Source organism: Danio rerio, chromosome 18, assembly GCF_052040795.2.
Source record: "Danio rerio strain M-AB ecotype USA chromosome 18, GRCz13ab, whole genome shotgun sequence".
In the NCBI taxonomy this organism is placed as follows: domain Eukaryota; kingdom Metazoa; phylum Chordata; class Actinopteri; order Cypriniformes; family Danionidae; genus Danio; species Danio rerio.
In genome coordinates this window covers 8,390,001-8,409,097 of record NC_141038.1, presented here as the reverse complement: position 1 = coordinate 8,409,097, position 19,097 = coordinate 8,390,001, and the positions used below count along the sequence as shown (strand labels likewise).

General features: G+C 36.1%; 3 protein-coding genes across 4 annotated transcripts in view; 2 read left to right on the top strand and 1 right to left on the bottom strand.

Annotated features, from left to right (window-relative positions):
* LOC101882393 (uncharacterized) overlaps positions 1-19,097 on the top strand; it is a 768,785-nt gene that overhangs the window by 407,255 nt on the left and 342,433 nt on the right. The window lies entirely within an intron of this gene.
* utp15 (UTP15 small subunit processome component) overlaps positions 1-19,097 on the top strand; it is a 355,707-nt gene that overhangs the window by 163,608 nt on the left and 173,002 nt on the right. The window lies entirely within an intron of this gene.
* The window catches only part of vwf (von Willebrand factor), an 81,827-nt gene continuing 63,205 nt past the window's right edge, over positions 476-19,097 (bottom strand). The window contains exons 40-51 of one of the 2 annotated variants that reach the window (NM_001281989.1): positions 18,278-18,379; positions 15,521-15,726; positions 15,252-15,401; positions 12,082-12,165; positions 11,814-11,997; positions 9,280-9,320; positions 9,072-9,179; positions 7,121-7,219; positions 3,373-3,501; positions 2,632-2,671; positions 1,033-1,130; positions 476-941 (exon numbers count right to left, since the gene is read on the bottom strand). In NM_001281989.1, the coding sequence (NP_001268918.1) occupies positions 750-941; positions 1,033-1,130; positions 2,632-2,671; positions 3,373-3,501; positions 7,121-7,219; positions 9,072-9,179; positions 9,280-9,320; positions 11,814-11,997; positions 12,082-12,165; positions 15,252-15,401; positions 15,521-15,726; positions 18,278-18,379 (1,433 nt within the window). In that variant the 3' untranslated portion in view covers positions 476-749. The remainder of the gene's footprint in view (positions 942-1,032; positions 1,131-2,631; positions 2,672-3,372; positions 3,502-7,120; positions 7,220-9,071; positions 9,180-9,279; positions 9,321-11,813; positions 11,998-12,081; positions 12,166-15,251; positions 15,402-15,520; positions 15,727-18,277; positions 18,380-19,097) is intronic. The other variant, XM_087292549.1, reaches the window with a different exon arrangement.

Below are 19,097 nucleotides of genomic sequence, written 5' to 3'. Positions count from 1 at the left end.
AGTCCCACCTTCCTCCCCCACTCCTCCTTCTTAAACGGGTGACACGGTGGCCCAGTGCCTAGCACTGTCGCCTCACAGCAAGAATGTCTCTGGTTCCTGGCTTTACCAAAACTAGCAGACATTTCTGTGTTGAGTTTGCACTTCTCCCCGTGCTCACGTGGGTTTCCCCCGGGTTCCCCGGTTTCCTCCCACTGCCTAAAAACATGCAATTAAGTCAATTGAACAATCCAAATTGTCAACATAGACACGCTTCTAGTTGGTAATTAATTTCAAGAGCATTCACTTGCTACAGCAGGGGAGTTCTCGAGATCTACCTGAGCTCAAACTCCCCTCCCGCCTTGCAACGGGAGGGAGCCCTGGGCTCGAGGATCTCATGAGCTCAGGACTCTCTCCCGGGACAGCATGCCAAACAAGCTTTTATAATTAATCATCAGCTAAGTGTGAACTCTTGAAATGAGTTCAGAGTGTAAACAGAGACAAATATTTGATTGACATTTTTATTTATTGTAGTTTAATCTAAGAAACACACATAAACTACAACCACTCGCGCACATGATCATGAACAAGAGTATAATAGTATAGACGGATCACTTTAGCAATCTGGTTAATGTTTAATATGCTGAGATTTGATAGTAAAGTGCTTATTTATCAAGAGGTTGCGTACTTCAGCCTACTGTTGATGCATATATGAAAGTGTAGTGCAGCAGTTTTCACTTCTATGTTATTTTATATGGTGTCTGTGTGTATTTTCAATCATTTGAACAGGTGTGTGACATGCAGTCGCAGCCGGTGACGGCGAGGACTTGATGGTGTGTTTGTGTGCCGTTTGCGCAGCGCAGAGAAACATTCATAGGAACCGTGCCTGTAGCTGAACAGCACACACACTCGTTCTCCACTTTGTGTTTTTCCAGAGAGTACACAGACTTGCTGCCACACTTTCCCTGTGAATGACAGATAAATTATAGGTACACGGACTGCTTCATGTTATTGTAGCAGCCTTTGAGGCGGAATATAAAAAAAGCATTGACGTACCTCGCAGTAAGTGAGTTCTATCTTCTCTTCGGACTGGCAGTCGTCCACTCGAATGTAGTTCAGGAGACCGACAGTCCTTCTGCACTCAGGTTCAGTACCTAAATAGACAAATATCATGCATTAGATTTTAGTAGGATATTTATTTGTTTAAATTGAACAAGATGGGGTCATTCTAGAATTGCAGGTATATTTGCATCCCGAAGCTAAACCTTCTACCGAACCAAAACATGAAGCTAAAGAGTTTTGATTAATAACACAAACAAAACTGCATGAAATACTTTACACAAATGTAACGGTAATGATGATTAGAGAGTTATAACCAGTTCACGCGTCCCTAACGTCTGCAACTCATATCAGTCTCACATCTCTGTTGGTTCACAAACTATGCTAGCTCTCTTTGTTTGAACTCTTTAATATCAGCATAGTTGTCCAAATTAGTGTTTTGTAATGCAAGTGTGAGTGTTTTATAATGGACGCGCGCCCATACAGGAGGACCTAGTGAGACTCTGTGGTGTTTTAGTTAACAGCTGTTCACTACTGTCAGCGAACTCCAATAATATCCTAAAAACCCAACGGCCTTCTGATCGATGCCTTTCAACAGTCTTAGAGTGTTTTTACTGTATTTTACTTTTTCTTTTTTTTTCTTTTTAATGGATATGATCAATAGATGAATTGTAGTGAGTCCAATTCAAAGCAACAGCCTTTTTGTCATCTTTGTCCTGCACAGGTTGATTTATTAAAGAAAATGCCCAAATACTTTACAGTTGTAAAACAATACTTGAAGAATTCAGGAGCTTTGAATCTGTGTGTTTTAGAAAATAAATAAAATATATATTATTATATATTCTATATTTAATTTAATATATATATATATATATATATATATATATATATATATATATATATATATATATATATATATATATATATATATATATATATATATATATATATATATATGTATGTATGTATGTATGTATATATTTGTATTTATGTATATATATATATATATATAAATATATATATATATATATATATATTATGTGTATATATATATATATATATATATATATATATATATATATATATATATATATATATATATATATATATATATATATATATATGTATGTATATATATGTATATTTGTGTATATATATATGTATAAAATATGTATAAAATATGTTTATTTTTTTATAAAATGCTGTAGAAAAATAAGATAGTAACAGTATAAGCATAATAAATGTTTTGCTAATAAATAAAGGTTTAAAATAAGCATTTTCTCTACATAATCAGTTTAAGAAAAAATGTTGGACGTGGGCTTTCAAAAAATTTTCGGAGAAGAAGGTGGGCTTCGAAGTGAAAAAGGTTGAGAACCCCTGGGCTAATGGATGTCTTTAGTGGAGTGCGTACAACATCGTTCCCTTATCCATGACAGTAAAGGGTAAAGTAAAGAGGCTGAATGGAGGAGGCTTGTTCTTTATCCTCATGCTGCATATTGTCTGTTATCTTTTTTTTGCTAGTGAAGTGTTGCCGTACCTGCAGGTCTAGAATGAGTCACGTACAGTATGAATGAATATTCTGAAGGTTGTTCTTACACATATTACAGCAGGTGTCTCCGATCTGACTTATTTTGCCCTGTGGATAAAGGATTGATAGATTCACTTATTGCTATACACAGTTAGGAAAGTATAAGTGCAAACCTCTTTTTGTGATGAAGGTCAGGATTTACTAAAGACACCAGAAATGGGTATGAAAAGGCATGGACAGTGAATTTTGTAACTGAACTCTTTTCAGATGTGAAATTCAGGATTATTCAAATAATAAAAAATATTCACACAAATCCGTTTACTAAATACTTACTCTGTAGAATATATTTGACTGTTGTTTTTTTTCTTGGTTTGCTGGTTTATACATTACTTCAGAAAATCTCTCACACTAGTTTTCGCTGTTTAGCAAATGTGGGCCCAAATATGATTTTAAAATCAAATCATAGTTGGACTGATAATATATATATATATATATATATTTTTAAATCATTCACAAAATGTATTGAGGCATTATTTTTGGGCATTAAATAATCTTTTACTTGGTGTCTTTAGTAAGTCTTGATAGGATTTCTCTTCCTTTGCTCCAAAAGAGAATTTGCATTTATGCATTTAGATTAGTTTGTTTTGAAGTGTAACCCTGCTTAAAATCAATGGAGATATAAAAAATATCATATCTATATATATTCCCTGTGAATAGACCAATTGGATCAGATTTTTTTGCTCCCATGAGGAAAATAGCTTATAAATCATACAGAATCAGGTATTTTGAAAATGTACGTGCGTGTTTACCCCATGCTCCAGACAGCTTTTGCGGTCAAACGGAGGGCATGTGGTCACTAGAGTCTCCAGCACCAGTTCTTCATCCTTGTTCACGCTGCACGTGTGTTTGGTGCAGCCGTCTGTACGTGTTGTGTTTGCCTGAACACACACATTCATACATGTTTATGACACAATCTGGAAATCGATAAAACATCTGGAGCATTAACAGATCACCTCTCAAACTACCGGCTAGATAGTTTAATACAACTACTCAAGCATTAATCATTTATTTTGAAGGGGCCATGACTTGAGAAGAGAAATTTGTCTTTATCTTTTCTCATATACAGACTGGTGCACAAAGAACAATCTTTGTTTGTGCTTATCATCAGCATTTTTCAAAAACATTTTTTAGCACTCAAAGTCAATTAAGGGTAAAGTGAATGTGTAAATTTAACACAATCTCACAGCATTTTGGCTCATTTGTATGAGTTTGTATGATCTTGTTTGTACATTTTAGTATGATTTACTCATCCCCAAATAAGGTTGGGTTTAGAGGAGGGGTTTGTTACAGAAACCCAGAAGCGACGTGATGGTTGAAAAAAAAAGTGTGGAAGAAAAGAAAAACTGAGTGGGAGAAAAAAAATGCGTCGGGAAAAAAAAACTGTGATAGAAAAAAAATATATATATTTTTTTTAAGTTTTTGCGTTATCTCGCAAAACAGTTTTTTCACAAACACTTTTCACAAACACTTTTGCCACAGCCATGTCACCCTGCAGCCCAAGACCAGTTACTCACTGAAGCTAAGCAGGGCTGAGCCTGGTCAGTACCTGGATGGGAGACCACTAGGGAACACTAGGTTGCTGTTGGAAGTGGTGCTAGTGAGGCCAGCAGGGGGCGCTCAACCTGTGGTCTGTGTGAGTCCTAATGCCCCAGTAAAAGTGAAGGGGACACTACATTGTCAGTAAACCGAGGTCCTGAGTTTCTGTGGTCATTAAAAATCCCATGGCACTTCTCGTGAAAGAGCAGGGGTGTAACCCCGGTGTGCTGGCCAAAGTCCCTCTATCGGCCCTTATGATCATGGCCTTCCAATCATCCCTTTCCACCGAATTGGCTCTATCACTGTCTCTCCTCTCCACCATTAGTTGGTGTGTGGTGAGCGCACTGGCGCCGTTGTCCTGTGGCTGCTGTCGCATCATCCAAGTGGATGCTGCACACTGGTGGTGGTGTGGAGAGACCCCCCCTCATGATTGTGAAGCGCTTTGGGTGTATGGCCATACACAATAAATGCGCTATATAAATACACATTACATTACATTACATTACTTTCTGTTCACTTCATACATGTCAACCCTCCCATTTTTGCCGAGACTCTCCTGTATATTACCATTCTATCCCTCCATCATCCTATCATTAAGTATTTCCCCATATTTCTTGTGTATTTTTAATCTTGAATGCACATTGAAATGAATATAAAAATGTCTGCATTCACTTTCTTTCCATTAAAGCTGTCCATCAGTCATCACCCTTCATGTGCAACCTCTGAATCAGCGAATGCATGTATGATAAACTGATCCCAGATCCCAGAATGCAGACATTTTCAAGAGTAAAAATGCACGAGAAATATGGTGAAATACTTAATGATAGGATGATGGAGGGATAGAATGGTAAAATACAGGAGAGTCTGGGCAAAAATGGGAGGGTTGACATGTATGAAGTGAACAGGAAGTGTTTTTGGGAAAACAGCTTTGCGAGATAACACAAATCATCTTTGCGATGAAATGGAAAAACGTAAAAAATATGTATTTTTTCTATCACTGTTTTTTTTTTTCCACCCAGTTTTTTTTCCCACCATCACGTCCCTTCTGGGTCTCCGTAGTTTGTGGCCACGCTTTGTTGTAAAAAATCGTACACTCTTGTTTGATTGAAATCAAATGAATGTGTACATATTACCCACATTACTGAAAATACACAAACATGTTTCCTTGTGAGATTAGGCTAGCAAAAGCTCTGACATTAGATGGCGATTAATAAAAAACAGAAATATCCCTGTAATACCACAATTTTTTTTTTTTTGCCATTTTTTACTTTACATTGGTGTGCACATTCACACTGGCACCCTTCACTCAAAAAATTACGTTTCAAACTACTTGTTTAAAATGAGCTGAAACAACACAGTTCCACAGTTTTTTTGCGACAACTTAACTGTTTTATGTTCAATCAACTTAAATTTGTAATAAGTAGTACTGGGCAAAAATTAGTCACGATTAATCGCATTCAAAATTAAAGTTTGTTTTGACAATTTAAGTGTGTGTGCTGTTTATATTTATCATTCATTCATTCAGTTTCCTTCGGCTTATTATTAATCAGAGGTCGCCACAGCGGAATGAACTGCTAACTATTCTGCCATATGTTTTACACAGCGGATGCCCTTCCAGCCGCAACCCAGAACTGGGAAATGTATATCTGTTATGTATACAAAAATACACACGTCTTCACATAATTGAGAAAATATTTATATTTATATAAAATATATATGTGTATATGATATAAATTTAAACATTTTACGTAATAACAAAATTATTTTGTTTAGTTTTGTTTCTATCTATGATATGATCACATTTCTTATGTCAAAACAAACTTTTATTTTCATTCATTAGTTCCTTTTCATCTGCTTTTCCGGGGCCGGGTTGCGCGGGCAACCCAAACTTCAACCCAAACTTCTCTCTCCCCAGACACTTCCTCCAGTTTCTCCGGGAGGATCCCGAGGCGTTCCTAGGCCAGCCGTGAGACCAAGTCCCTCCAGTGTGTCATGGGTCCTCCCCGAGGCTTCCTCCTAGTGGGGCATGCCTGGAACACCTTCCTAGGTAGGCGTCCAGGAGGCATTCGAAACAGATGCCCAAGCCACCTCAGCTGACTTCCCTCAATGTGGAGGAGCAGCAACTCTACTTCGAGCTCCTCTTGAGCTCCACCCTATGATGGGAGTTCATTTCGGCTGCTTGTATCTGAGATATTGTCCTTTCGATCATGACCCAAAGCTCATGACCATAGGTGAGAGAAGGAACGTAGATTGACCGGTAAATCGAAAGCTTTGCTTTTTGGTTCAGCTTTATCAAAACAGACTGATACATCGACCACATTACTGCTGCTGCTGCACCAATCAGCCTGTCAATCTCATGATCCATCCTTCCCTCACTCGTGAACAAAAGCCCATGATACTTGACCTCCTTCATCTGGGGTAAGGACTTTTCTCCAAACTGGAGATGGCAAACCACTTTTTTTCCAGTGGAGCACAATCCGACTTGAAGGTGCTGATTCTCATCCCAGCTGCCTCACACTCTGCAGCAAACAGCCCCAGTGCATGCTGAAGGTCCATGTTCGATGAAGCCAACATAACAACATCATCGGCGAATAACAGAGTACAGGGTCCGATTTGGGGACCACAGGAAGTTTTATTCTGGATGCGATTAATTGCTATTAGTGCCCAGCACTAGTTATAAGTTAACCTCATTTCTTCATGTTGTCCCAACACAAATGGATTGTGTGGAACCCAGCATTTGTTTTTATAGTGTTTTTATTCAGTCATGAGGTGGTAAACATCTAAGATAAGCAAGAGTGAAGATCACCCTGGTTTGCACAGGCCTTTTTGTCAATAAAAAGTTTCATAGCTTAAAAGAACCTAAGCAAACAGCTCATTTGTTGAAAGATGTCGCAATAAATTATGATTATCTATGAATAATGACTCTACACAATGGCTATGTACTCAACACAAATATATTACTTTCAGTGTGATCAGCTCTCCGTCAGGTCGTCGGACACTACATGCGGTTGCCACGCATCGACCACAGCAAGCATTAGGTATTGGCTCCATCGTATATCCCTATAAAACATACACAACTGTACTCGTACTGTACAAACACACTGAACTCATTTAAGACACCATCGACAATAAAATTAATATTCTGTCATCATTTACCACACATTGGGCCCTATCATACACCTGGTGCAATGCAGTGCAAGGCGTGACGCAATTGTTGTTTGCTAGTTTCAGCTTGATGCAAGAGTCGTTTTGACGTTTTGCGCCACGCTGTTTAAATAGCAAATGCATTCGCGCTCATATGTGCGCCCATAGGCGTTCTGGTCTAAAAAAGGAGGTGTGTTAAGGCGCATTGCTGGCGCGTTGCTATTTTGAGAAACTATAATAGACTGTTCAACAGACCAGAACAAAGCCGGTCTATTGACCAGCGCAGAGCATGTTAGTTGTGCGCCTCGCTTACACATTGCTTAATCCAGACAGGATGTACAGCAATATGCAAATATCTTTCCATATGAAAAATGATTAAAATATTAAGGATATATATATATATATATATATATATATATATATATATATATATATATATAGGATATACAAATCAAGGATTAAAGGATTAGAAAACATATTATTTTCTAGCCTACATAAATATAAAAAACATACTTTCATGTCTTCTTCATCTCAGGAGGCTTTTTCAGTTTATTCGTAACAATTTACTTTTGTATAATGTTATTATTAGTCGCTGTATTATTTATTATATGCATATTTATATTTGTTTTATTAAATTAAAGCTTAGATTTGCCCACCTGTCAGGTTTTAGACCATATGGGGCTTAGCATGTGTATTAGGATATAACTCAGTTTTTTGAGCACACTTCGTTATTATTGTTTATTTATTCGTTTGCTGAAAATTAGAACTGAAGTTAGAAATAGTTCTGAAACAAATCTTTGTGCTTAACAAACAAAATTAAATATGTATAGGCTAATAGATGACTGTGTGTACAACACGTTTCCCTATCCACGTGAAAATGAATTATCCAGTTGAAGCGAAAGAAAACAATGTGGAGGCTCATCTCTCATTCTTGCGCTGTAGAAGCTCTGTTTAACTGTTTTCTTGCTAGTGAAGTGTTCAGTTTTTCCACTTACAAAGTCCGCCATGTAAATAGCAAATGCGCTATGGCTTATAAAGGGAATGGGAGATGAGACTCTGATTGGTTTATTCTCAAAACACACCATAACTCATTAAGAAAATAAGCTCAACCCTGTTCTACCATGCGCCACAGCGCAAAGCGGATTTTTTCGTCCTTAAAATAGCAAAAGTGGATTCTGACACTCCCTTAATGCTTTGCACTTTGCGCATGGATCGTCAAAATAGAGCCCATTATGTCACTATGATGTTCATTTTTAGCTTATTTACATATTCAAATGAGACCGATCATAACTATCTCATATGGGTTTTTTTGGGACGTCAAACCTGAAAACACACATCTGAGAGTACACTGGTAAAAAACATTCAAGACAACAAATATATGTTGCTTTAACGTATTTTAATAAGTTAATCTGATTTCAACTAAATTGTTTAAGTTATACAAAGTTTAACTCAATCTTTTTAGTCAGTTTGATTTGTATAAGTTGAGATGATTGAAAGTGTTCATTTGCTTTACGTAAAATAAATGAAGGCAGCAGGATTTTTTTTTTTAAGTGTAGCATTAATGAACATACAAGCGTAAAAGAGATTTACATCTAATTATATCACCATTTTTGTCCATCAATTTGCAATAAAAAAAGCAGCTTGGAGTTCCTCAAACCTCACGCCTGCTTGGGTTATGAACAACACGAGTAAGTGCTGACAGAATTGTTTTTTTTTATTGGGGGGGGGTGAACTACCCCTTTAATAATCTTGGGAGTGAGGGTTTTACCTCTGAGCAGGGGGAGCAGCTCATCTTCCTGCAAGAGAGCCGATAACTCCTCTTATCTCCCACACACTCGCAGTGTGTGCACACATCCAGCATCACTCGCTCTCCAGCCTACACACACACAGTTACACAGCCCAAAGTCAATCTGTTATGCACCAACACATCTGCACACGGCACATTAGTATTCTGTATGTTAACTCCACGTCTTTACCGCAATAACAGTTTGATTCAGCACGCAGGCATTCATTGGGACTGCGGAGAGAGAGGGAGAGAGAAAAAGCATTAACGTCTAAGGAAAAATCACAGAGAGCAGCAGTAAATTTGCGGGGTGCAGAGCGCAGAGGCTAGAATTAACACTTCAAGGGCCAAATGGGAGCTGAAATTGGATTCGGTGAGGAAGTAAAAGCTCTTCGTGGGTTTAGTACTACTATGCTGAAAATACAAACTTACTATGAAAAGAGCTTTTGATTTTAGAATTGCTATTGTTTCACAAATAATTATAAAAAGGCATGGAACACTAAATTGAACATGACATATTTTTTTGAGTAGAAAGAAAAGAAATAGTGAAGCATACTTTTTTTTGTTTCTCAGTCTTGTACATAAAGATTAAAGACTTCTCATAAAAAATAGAAAGAAATTGCTCATACAGAAGTAATATTTTACTTAAAAAATTGTGAAATGTTTGTTTTTTATGATTTTATTTTTATTTTATATTATTTTCTTATTTAATTGTTTTTCTGATTATCTAGATTCCGACTCAAAGTTTTAATTGGCTTTTTGATACGTCATTAAGAATATTACAATTAATAGTAAAAATAATACTAATTATATAAGTGTATATATATATATATATATATATATATATATATATATATATATATATATATATATACATATATATATATATATATATATATATATATATATATATATATATATATATATATATATATATATATATATATATATAGTTGCAATTAGAATTATTAAACCGCCTGAATTATTAGCCCATTTGTTGTTTTTTTTCCCCTCAATTTCTGTTTAATAGAGAGAAGATTTTTTTTTCAACAGATTTCCAAACATAATAGTTTTAATAGCTCAACTCTAATAATTGATTTATTTTATCTTTGCCATGATGACAATAAATAATATTTGACTAGATATTTTTCAAGACACTTCTATACAGCTTAAAGTGAGATTGAGGCTGAACTAGGTTAATTAGGTTAACTAAGCAGGTTAGGGCAATTTGGCAAGTTATTTTATAATAATGGTTCATTCTGTAGACTATCAAAAATAAATAGCTTAAAGGGACTAATAAGTTTGACCTTAAAATGTTTTTTTTTAATTATATATATATATATATATATATATATATATATATATATATATATATATATATATATATATATATATATATATATATATATATATGCAAAAGAATTACATACAAGAAAAAAATAAATTATATATTTATTATTTTTTTAAATAATATAATTATAATTTATATAATGTATAAAAATATATAATTATACTTTTTTTGCATAAATCATATAAATCAGTGAATGAATAGTCTTCTGTAGTTCCTAAAGTAAATGATAATTCTGACTTAACCTTGCAAATCTTTGCGATGTGACTATTGCGGAAGTGCACATTGCGATATCAATGCTGAAACTATATATATATATATATATATATATATATATATATATATACACATACATATATATATATATATACACATACATATATATATATATATATATATATATACATACATATATATATATATATATATACATATATATATATATATATATATATATATATATATATATATATATATATATATATATATATATATATATAAATTGATTTTATTATTTTTTTCCCAATTGTAATAAATATTTAACAATGTAACATTTTTTGATGAACCTCAATGAACAGAATCATTTTCTTTAAAAAAAAAACATGAAAAAAAAAAAAACTTTGCCCAAACTTTTGACCGGCAGTATTTGGTCCTTAGTTTATTTGTTTGTTTTTTTTTTAAAGAAAATGATTCTGCTCTGCAAAAAAGGCTTTTTCTACTTAGATTATTTGTCTTTTTTAGTCCAAATACCTAAAAATTCTGATATCAAGAAGCATTTTCTAGGCAAGCAAACATAATGTCTTGTTTTCAGAAATAATATGACAATAAAAAGTTAGTTTTTCCTTAAAACAATTCTTAAATCAAGAAGAATTTTCTGATCAAGCAAAACATAAAGTCTTGTTTTAGGAAATAATATGCCAAAATGAAGTGAGTTTTTTCTTAAAACAAGCAAAATAATCTGCCAATGGGGTAAGCAAAATAATCTTGTTTTTCTTTTTGACATAAGATTATTTTTCTTACCCCATTGGCAGATTATTTTGCTTGTTTTAAGAAAAAAATCACTTCATTTTGGCATATTATTTCTTAAAACAAGACTATATGTTTTGCTTGATCAGAAAATCCTTCTTGATTTAAGAATTGTTAGATATTTGTACTAGAAAAAAGACAAAAAAATCTAGGAAGAAAAGCTTTTTTTGCAGTGTGTTCATCGTTTAATGGAATCTTTTGACAGTCAAAATTTGCCACAGTTTTCATGTGAGAGCTGGGTTAAGGTCATATAATAAGCATTTGTTTTTTACTGTACACAATACATAATTTACACCCATGGAGAGTCCTCATAAACCACCAAATCCAAGATGTGTGTGAAATTGAGGCTGTACCACAGTGGCAGGATGGGCAGCAGTCGTCCACTGTATTGCACTGGAGCTCAGTGCCCAGCGGACAGGCCGGCGTGTCCATGTGATGGCAGGACACGTTTGTATGCTGGATGAACACTTCCTCATTCACTTGCACACATTCGCTCCACACACATCTGTCGTTCGCAGACACCCACTGCTCTCCGACCTTCAAACAGAAAGTGGAGGAGAACTTCTTTCAGATTAATGGCTACTAAAACACAGGCAGAGAGATGAAGACAAATACACTCGCCTGCCTCAACAGTCCTCCTTCCTCACAGCTGGATTTACGGCAGTGACCGCAACACTCGCCTCCTGAATGAGAGTATGTGCTTCCCTTTATACACAAGAAACAATCAATGAGAGATCATTATCAGTCCTTTAGTTCGCTATTAATATCCCTGAGCGTATTGTGCTTGATACATCACTGCAAGGGTTCTTGTGTTTAATAATCTTCTGTCAAAACGTAATAATGTTTTCCTTTTAAATTATGTTTCCTTCAGGAGCTGCAGGAGTAAGGGGAAATTAAATTAGGTGTGTTTTATACGTCTAACAGAAATTGTGTTGCTATAAGGGTTGCTAAGGTGCTAGAGGTTTTAGTGTGGTTCACTAGTTTGTTGATTATTACAGTATAAAGGTAAAATGAAAAGAGAGTTCTAATTTTGGTCACTGTACTGTATATTTGTGTTGGGAAAACATAAAGGATTTATGTTCACTTATTAGTTTTTGCACATTTAAGTGGATTGAACATAAAACAGTTAAGTTTTCCCCAAAAACTCAAGGATTGTGTTGTTACAGCTCATTTTAAATAAGTAGTTTGAACAAACAGCAAACATAATTGTTTGAGTGTACGTCTAAATGAAATACTGTTGCTATGATGGTTGCTAAGGTGCCAGAGAGGTTTAGTGTGGTTGCTAGGGTGTTCCAGTTTGTTGTGTCTTAAGTGTCTTAATTCTGGCCACTGTATATCAGGGTCCATGCGGTGTAAAAAATACAGGGTTCCACACAATCGAATTGTGTTGGGACAACATGAAACAATGAAGTTCCCTTAACTTATTAGTTTTTTTTTTTTTTTACAAATTTAAGTGGATTTCCAGCTGAAAAATCCAGCTTAAACCAGCCTAGGCTGGTTTTAGAGGGGTTTTGGCCATTTCCAGGCTGGTTTTAGCTGGTCTGGCTGGAAAATGACCAGCTAATTGAGTTAATTGACATCTACCTAAGCTCAAACTCCCCTCTTGCCCTGCAACGGGAGGGAGCCCAGGGCTCGAGGATCTTATAAGCTCAGGGCTCTCTCCCGGGACAGCATGCAAAAAAAAACAAGCTTTATTATCAATCATCAGCTAAGTGTGAACTCTTGAATGTAATTCATGACTGCATGTTGTAGGAGGCAGAACTGAAGCAGAGAGGATTCTTTAAGATAGTTGAGGGAGACTCTGACTTAGAGTCTGACAATTAGACAATTAGAGACAATTAGAGAATGACAACCAGATTTAAATCGCTTTTATGTTAAATTTGTTTTTGATTAACTTGGATTGGAGTTTAGCTCTCTTTCAGACTGAACTGTTTCAGGAATTTTAATACTGAACGAAAAAAATGGCTTTTGTTAAGTTTTTGTTACATTAATATTTGATTAATATCCCTTTACAGCCATATCCTGTACAGTTTTGTTGTCGGAGTTTGGGGGTCCTTTCGAACTAAAATGGTCCTGTGGTCCACTACAGTGGACATGATGTAAAAATATAAACAAAATGTAAAAACTCTAAACTGTAAACAAAAAAAAAAATCAACCCAAAGGATGTAGAAAATCACAGAAAAAAAAGAAAAAAATGATTGCTGAGGTGTCAGAGAGGTTTTAATGTGGTTACTTGAGTGTTCCAGTTTGTTGATTAATCTAAAAGATTCATCAAAATTAAACGAGTAATTCTGGTCACTGCATATCAGAGTCCAGGGTTTTATAACAGTAAATGTGAGAAGAGAAATAGTACATAATAGTAGTTAGTTTTAATAAATAGTTCTGCTTTATGCTTATCTAGAGAGTATAAATTTTTTTGTCCTTTCACATTTGTGTATATATTTAAACTGGAGCAGCTTGTGTTTTGGTTTTTGTGTGATTTGTAGAATATGATTTTTTGTGTGAGATTTTATTCCTGTTTTGAAATATGTAAAGCATAACATTTGCATCTTTTTCATTCCAGCTATTAGAACAATTTGTCTGGCTTGCCTTCAGGTCAGCATGAAATTAATGTTTGTCCTATCTGTGCATGTTATTGTTCGTACTGTGAATGATTCATCCGTTTGTTTTTATTTATTTTTATTTTTTGGCCTTGTGATCTTTTTATTAACATGTCGTGACTCAATCTTCTGGTAAAGCAATATAATTTACACTGGCAACAAGAGACAGACTTTTTCAGTCACGTAAATCCTTTATTAAAATCATTTTTTATTATTTTTTTTTTACTGTGGCTTCTTTTAATCGATCTTCCTTTTATAATTCAGTCAAGAACCAAAAGTCCCTGTCCTACTTTTTTCTTCTCCAGTAATCCATTTGACTCAGATGCACATCACAATGCAAATGAAAAGATTTGTTTCCACAGATAATTCAGCACAACTTTAAAAGAGACTTTTTTTCTTTTATTTGAGCATGAATGCAGAAAAAAATCAGTTCTTAGTTCAAACCCCTACAGAAATTTGAGCAAAAATGAAATTAAAAATCATTTATAAGTACAGTATCATAGCCTGAAACTGCTGAAATCAAGTCCAGATGAATATTTATATGGCATGTTGCAATACAGATGAAACACTTCACAATGAAGTCTCATTTGTTAACATTGGTAAATGGATTAGCCAGCATGGATTGACAGTGTGAAGTGTGTTTTTCTAAGCATTTATTCATCTTGGTTAATTTTATCTAATAAATTAACTGTTGTCTTTAGCTCATGACTCAAGGGTGTTTTCTGTTTATATTATGAATTGTATTTTAATAGGAAATTTAACCATATTGTTTAACAAAGTGATTTTTAATGACATTTTTGTAGTCTAGACATATATTGTAGGAGAGATATTATATATAAAGAAATATATTGTTTTTCTAAACAATTATCTGAAAGTTAATTAGATCTGTAAAATTTCATTAAAAAATAAATACATAGAGCTTTAAAATGCTCTATTATTATTATTATTATTATTATTATTATTATTATTAATATTATTATTATTATTATTAAATATTTTGTATTTTGTCAAGTCAATTGTCAAATAAGTCAATTTGGAAATCACATTTTTTTATTTATTTACACTTTCCAAACGGTCCCAATTTTTTTCTGATTTGGGGTTGTAAAAACTTCTATAAATAAAAAAATTTAAAACTTCCCAAGTGAATATGACTCAATCTCACAGACTGAGGCGGAGTTGTGTAGGACGCACCACAGGGCAGATCTGGTTGCAGACGGGGTCCACACACTGAGCGATGTGCAGGCCGGTCTGTCCGTCCGTCTGCTCGGTGCATCTGCAAGTTTTACACTTCTCCTCCCACCTGCTGCCCACCTGGTACACCACAGCGTCCACCACACACACCTGCACACATAAATAACCCGTCACATGCTGATCTCAGAGTCCAAAACACAGCGCTGCAAGGGCAAGTCAATAACACACACACATACACACACTCAGCGAGACTTTTAAAGCGTGCCAACCTTATCAGGCGTGCAGGTGACCTCTGTGCATTGGCAATCATTGGTGCTGGTCTTTGTGATGTAGCCTGGAGGGCAGGTGCGGGTGATGTTTTGACAATTGCACAGACATTGGTATGAATCGCAGCACTCGGATGCTTTCACCGACAGCTTCTTGTATGCAGGACAGGAAGGTTTTGTTGAGTCAGGACACTGATCCTTTTTGCACACTGAGAAAGGGCAGGGGAAGAGACCATGTGTATGTAATGAAAAAGCATGTACAGAAGTTTACATACACTCTAAAAAAAGAAACATAACCATTTTCAAAAAAAATGTCTGATGGTAGATCATACTATTCATTCATTCATTTTCTTGTCGGCTTAGTCCCTTTATTAATCCGGGGTCACCACAGCGGAATGAACCGCCAATTTATCCAGCAAGTTTTTACGCAGCGGATGCCCTTCCAGCCGCAACCCATCTCTGGGAAACATCCACACACACATTCACACACTACGGACAATTTAGCCTACCCAATTGACCTGTACCGCATGTCTTTGGACTGTGGGGGAAACCGGAGCACCTGGACGATACCCACGCGAAGGCAAGGAGAACATGCAAACTCCACACAGAAACGCCAACTGAGCCGAGGTTTGAACCATCGACCTTCTTGCTGTGAGGCGACAGCACTACCTACTGCGCTACTGCTTCGCCTAGATCATACTAAACGTTTACTATTTTAGGTCTGTTAGGATTACCTAAATGATTTACATTTGCTAAATGCCAGAATAATAAGAGCATTTGTTGAGAATTTTGTATTAATTTCTAAACAGTCAAAAGTTTACACACATTTCCTTGGTATTTTTTTAGCTTTGCTTTTAAGCTGTATAACTTTGGTCAAATGTTTTGGGCATCCTTCCACAAGCTTCTCACAATTGTTTGAAGGAATTTTGTCCCATTTCTTCTGACAGAATTGGTGTAACTGAGTCAGATTTGTAGGCTGTCTTGCTCGCACAAGCTTTTTCAACTCTACCCACAAATTTTTTATAGGTTTGAGGTCAGGGCTTTGTGATGGCCACTCCAAAATATTCACTCTGTTTTCCTTAAAGCACATTTTAAATAACTTTGCAGTCTGCTTAGGGTGATGGTCTGTTTGGAAGACCCATTTGTAGACAAGTTTTAATTTCCTGGCTGATGTCTTGAAATGTTGCTTCAGTATTTCTACATAATGTTCTTTCTTCATGATGCCATCTATGGGCCTACTCACACTATGCCATCCGTACTGTGCCCAGGCCCCTTTCCCGGATCGTTTGAGAAGTGTGAGTGCGCTGAATCAGGTTCAACCACGGTTCACTTGGCCGGCCCTGGCCCGGTTAGAAGAGGTGTGCTTGAGCGCGGTTCACTTGGGCTATGGCACGGTACGCTTGTGTGTGAGTGCAAAACGCGCCAAAGCCCGAAACTGAAAGCGAGACGTGACTTTAAGGCACTGTTTCATATGGATTTATTAATCATTCTTACTGTTCAGTGATCGCAAACTGCCGTCGTTTATTAAAGACGCAAACTCCTCACTGCACGACAGCTGCGCACCTTCAGCAGACCTCCTCATTCCTGCAACACGAGAGCTTTATGATTGTTTATGAGGGCCAAAAGTGGCGGATCTGTACGCCGAAATATCTGACTGCATGTCACTGCATCCCTAAGGACTGTTTGGCGAAATATTTGACTGCATGTCACTGCTTATCAAACAACTGAAACGATATAACTAGAGAAATCTCCACTGTGCTGCCGAGTGAGAGCGCTTCTCACTGAACAGCGCAGCAGCGATGACGTTAGCGTGCCGAGGCCCGATTGTGGTGTGAGTGCGGGCCGTCGGGGGAGACGGGAGGGGGGACAAGCGTGCTTTGGCCCGGTTCGAGGCAACTGTACCTAGTGTGAGTACGGCCTATGCTGTGAAGTGGACCAGTCCCTCCTGCAGCAAAACAGCCCAACAACATGATGCTGCTGCATCATTTCAATCATTTTTAACCGTATTTATTGGCCAACTGGCAGACTAGACTGTGACCTTACATTTTTTATTAGTTTATTTCTAGATTTGGCTTGGTTACAGATTAATAAACTATACAGTATATGCACAAAAATATATTATGTTAAAGCAAAGTTTTAAAAGAGAGATATGTGAAGTATACTCATTAGATACTCTTTTATTTACATTGTATATTGTCACTGTATATTGTACACCTCAGGAATGGTTAAAATAGATTAATCTTTCATAAATATCCTGTTGCGGGCAGTTAAAAGTATGTTGGGATTATTTTTTCTAAAAAAAAAAAAAGAAAAACGACAACTTTTAACCCAACAACTGGGTTTGTCCCTATTTGACCTAACATTGCATAATCCAGCATTTTTTAGATTGTATTATGGGAAGCCTTGTTAAATGATAAGATATTACTCATTTCTTGTGTGTCTGTGTACTGGTTTTGGTGGTTCACAAGGACTACTTTTTGTATAATGGCATTGGTGTGACCTCTGACCTTGATTACGGTGGTTTAATAGGACTGTTGTCTAATGTCCCTGTAGTCTCTGATGTCCCTGCAATTCAAAATGCTTAACAGGGTCTTTTGACTTTCAAATTTTTCCAAAGGGTTCCTGTGACAGCTGAGTTTAGGGTTAGGGATGGGATGAGGCCATATAATAAGCGTTTTTTACTGTATAAAATACATTACGACTATGGAGAGTCCCTGTAAATCACCATCAAAACCAACAAGTCTGTATGTGTGTTCTCACCGCACTGGTAAACTGGCAGACAGTCTCCTGGGTTTGTGAGGACAACACTGAGTCCGTGATCACAGTGAGGAGGATCTGGACGTTTGCAGTTTATGTCACACACTGTAAACACATAAAAAAAACACTGTGTAAAAGCATCTTTACAGAGCAAATGAGGCACAGGAAGCAGCTTACATTTTTTACATTTAAATTTACTCAAACTGTGTTTTTATATATCGGTTAGCATATCGGTTTCTTCAGAAAACGAAGATAAGGGAGTAGTTATAGCTAGGCTACTTATAGTGAGTTTGGATTAATCTGATTGGCTAACTAATGAATGTAGATGGGTGGCCAGCTGCAGTCAATCATATCATGTGCTCAACTCGAAATTAAGCTACGCTCACACTGGGCTTTTCCTCCCATAGACTTCCCTTCATACGCACGCGAATGCGTCAGACATTAATGCAGGGTCATGCATCAAGTTTTGCAGGTTGCTGCGGATCAAAGTTCAAGCTTGGTGAACTCTGACCTGCGAATCTGCATCACGTATTTGTGTGAGACTAATCGGAGATCAAAACATGACCTCTCTGTACAGTAATTTAAAAAATGCACCAATCACTCGCTTTTTAAAATGGCTAATCATCTTGTTTAATACGGCCTCTTTTGGCAGCTTCGCACGACAGAATTTCGTTAGCTCAAACTCTAGTGTGACCGCAGCTTTAGTTTGTGAAACTTCACGAACTTGGTCAATTTTGGATTAATAAATTTAGGCTGAATACTTATTCACACTAAAACCAACAGATTTTCTCTTTCAGCGGATTGTCTGAAATATGAATGCAAC